General features: G+C 48.8%; 1 protein-coding gene across 1 annotated transcript in view; it reads right to left on the bottom strand.

Moving 5' to 3' along the window:
- Positions 1-235: 235 nt before the first annotated feature.
- Positions 236-3,270, bottom strand: part of LOC147471752 (uncharacterized) — a 51,229-nt gene continuing 48,194 nt past the window's right edge. The window contains exon 2 of the mRNA XM_086536779.1: positions 236-1,488. Within this exon, the coding sequence (XP_086392905.1) occupies positions 236-1,488 (1,253 nt within the window). The remainder of the gene's footprint in view (positions 1,489-3,270) is intronic.

Genomic DNA, 3,270 nt, shown 5'->3' with positions numbered 1-3,270 from the left:
GTGTGTTTGTGTGTGTGTGTGTGTTTGTGTCAGTGTGTTTAAGGTTGTCTGTGTTTGTGTGTCTGTGTTTGTTTGTGTGTCGTTGTGTTTGTGTGTGTGTGTGTGTGTTTGTGTGTGTGTTTGTGTCAGTGTGTTGAAGGTTGTCTGTGTTTGTGTGTCTGTGTTTGTTTGTGTGTCGTTGTGTTTGTGTGTGTGTGTGTGTGTTCCAGGCTTGACTTTAAGGAAGGGTAAGATATCAGAAAAGGCGCCACATGTTAGTAAGCAGACAGATAGGCTGAATGAGCATTAAAGTAAACCCAGAGACGGTACCTTCAGTATGCGGAGGAACGGGCGGCGGCGCCCTCGGGAGAGTCGCGCTGGAGTTGGTGTTGGCGGAGGCGGTTCTGGTCGTGCCTTCCTCGCCGCCGTCGGGGCCGCCGTCGGGGCCGCCCTCGACGTCGTACAGGTCGATCTCGGAGTAGTGGTGGTCGCGGCTGACGCGGCCGCCCCGGAGGGAGGCCTGGAGCGAGAGGCGAGAGGCGGCCATCTTAGCTAGGTCCTCCTTCGAGGGGTGTCTCGGGCTCTCTATTGAGCCTCCTCTCCCTCTCTCTCCTCCTCCTCCAGAGAGCTGAGGAGTGTCGGAGATCCTCGCCTGGTACTCCTCCGGGGTCCTCCTGGCCTCGTTCTGCTCGCTTGCGAGCGCGGCCGCGGGTGCGGGCGCGGGGGCGCTCTCCATCCCGAGCGTAGCCGAGGGACACGCGGACACCAGCATGCCGTTGCGGCGGTCGCCCGGGCTGGCGGTGGTCCTCCTCGAGACGGCCCGCAGCCGCTCCTCGGCGTCGGGGCAGGCGGGCCAGGGCGAGTCGCCGAGGCCCCGCTCGCCGCGCCCGAGGTTCACCAGTTCGATGTCGCTCGACGTCTTGGAGGCAACGGAGCCGCGGCTCACGGATTTCCGGTCTCTGGCGCAGGCCGGGGCCTCGCTCGGCCATCCCGAGGGCGACGGCGACGCCCTCGTGGAGGAGCGGCTGGCGATGGAGAAGCGCGGAGCAGGCGAGGTCGCGATCGGCGACGCCGACAGGCAGAAGCTCTTCTCGAGCGAGGGCGACGAGAGGTCGGAGCTCGACGACAGGTGGAAGGCCGGGGGTCCTCGGCGAGGCAGCGGGGGAGGCACGTCCTCGGCGAGGGACACGAAGGCCCCTCCTGCAGGAGGATGGTGAGAGTGAAGATGCGCTTGAGACGGAGGGAGGGGAGGCGACCGGTGCCCCGTCAGATCGAGGCGCAGAGCCTTCGAGGACGAGAGGCTTCCGTGGGAAGACGAGACGTCGGCCTCGCGCGGCGTGGAGGCCGGGGAACAAGGGGAGGTCGCAGCCTCGCCGTCGGAGAGCGCCTTCGGGGTGTTGCCCGAGGGGGAGACGTCGGGCGGCGGCGGGGAGTTCGAAGTGAGGTAAGTGAAGAGACTGGTGATGGTGTGCTCGAGGTCCGCCACCACCGTCCGCGTGTCCACGGAACCTGCACGGGAAGGGAGAGCCAGGCGTTAGTTTTCCCAACGGAGAAGGGTGAACAGAAGGAACACTGATAATAACTGAAGCATTGAATAGGATAATAGAAATGATAAAGGTCATAATAAGAAAAATTAGTATGATAATAGTAATGTAGTGATGATAACAATAATGATGATAATAGTAGTGACAATAACACTGATGATGATGATAGTAGTGGCGATAAAACTAGTGATGATAATATCGATAATAGTAGTAATGTTAATAATGATGATAGTAGTAATAATGATCATGATGTGATGATAGAATAGTACTAACAATATCATTTGCAACAACAGCAATAATGATAATAATAATTATAAAAAGGATAATAATGATAGTAATGGTATTAATCATAACTATAGTAATGATAATAATAAAGATGATAACACAATAATAACGAGAATAATAACAACAGTAATATCAATAACAGTTATAATAACGATAACAAAAAATAAGATGATATATACCATCCATGAACAAATAAACAAAAAAAATCAATCAGAAATACTTTAAAAAAAAACGAAAAAAATAATAATAAAAGAAACTCCCCCCATTAGGATCTAACTATAAACTCCTTCCTATCATAGATGAATTATAGGAGGCGCCATCCCAGCACCGGATGCTAACGAGCGTGTCTAAGAACTCATCTGCCTTCTTAAAGACAGGAGATTCATCTTGAGACACTTCCAGATTGAAGAGCAGTTTGACTGGAAGACTTTCTCGGAGATTATACTTTCAACTTTTTTTTTATTTCTTTCTACCGTGGATTATCTTTTTGGTGGAGTTTTTTTTTTTTTTTCTTGATCTTTCCCTATTTTGTTTTTTTCTGTTTGTTTATCTTTCTTTCTCTTGATTTTATTCATTTTTTTCTGTTTGTTTGTTTGTTTTTCTGTCTGTCTCTGTCTCTCTCTCTCTCTGTCTCTGTATGTCTCTCTTTCTCTGTCTCTCTCTGTCTCTCTGTCTCTGTCTCTCTCTGTCTCTCTCTCTTTCTCTCTCTCTCTCTCTCTCTCTCTCTCTCTCTCTCTCTCTCTCTCTCTCTCTCTCTTTCTCTCTCTCTTTTCTATCTGTCTAACTCTCTCTTTCTCTCTCTATCTATCTCTCTTTCTATCTGTCTAACTCTCTCTATCTATCTCTGTCTCATCTTCATCTCTCTCTACTTCCATATCTCTATCTATCTATCTATTCTATCTATCTATCTATCTATTATCTATCTATCTAACTATCTATCTATCTATCAGTCTGTACTCTCTCCCTCTCTCTCTCTCTCTCATCTCATCGCTCATCTTCTCTCTCTCGTCTCTCTCCTCTCTCTCTTTCCTCTCTACTCTCGCTCAATGCATCTCTCTCTCTCCTCCACTCTCACCTCTCCTCTTCCTTCTCTCTCCTCTCGTCTCTCCACCATCTCTCTCTCTCTCTCTCTCTCTCTCTCTCTCTCTCTCTCTCTCTCTCTCTCTCTCTCTCTCTCTCTCTCTTTTTCCTCAATCCCTCTTTCTCTCTACCTCATCCCTGTCTCCCTTTCATCAAAGTTCTTTCCAAAAATCGTAAGATTTGTCTTGCAAGATCGCGTCTCATCTTGCTCTGCTCTTTTGTCAGCAACTTTGCGCGGTACCTACTTATCCGCTGGGGGGGGTGGGGGGGTATTTTTCTTTTGATTTTCTATCTTTCTTTCTTTTGAGTTTATTTTAGCTTCTTCTTCTTTCTTTCTTTTTTTTTCTTTTTTTTTTTTTTTTTTTTTTTTTTTGTTGTTTTG

Source organism: Penaeus japonicus, unplaced genomic scaffold (genome assembly GCF_977035675.1).
Source record: "Penaeus japonicus unplaced genomic scaffold, GWHDUDI00000001_assembly GWHDUDI00000005, whole genome shotgun sequence".
Taxonomy (NCBI): Eukaryota; Metazoa; Arthropoda; class Malacostraca; order Decapoda; family Penaeidae; genus Penaeus; species Penaeus japonicus.
The sequence above is the reverse complement of the archived record's forward strand: the minus strand, read 5'-3'. Positions and strand labels throughout refer to the sequence as shown.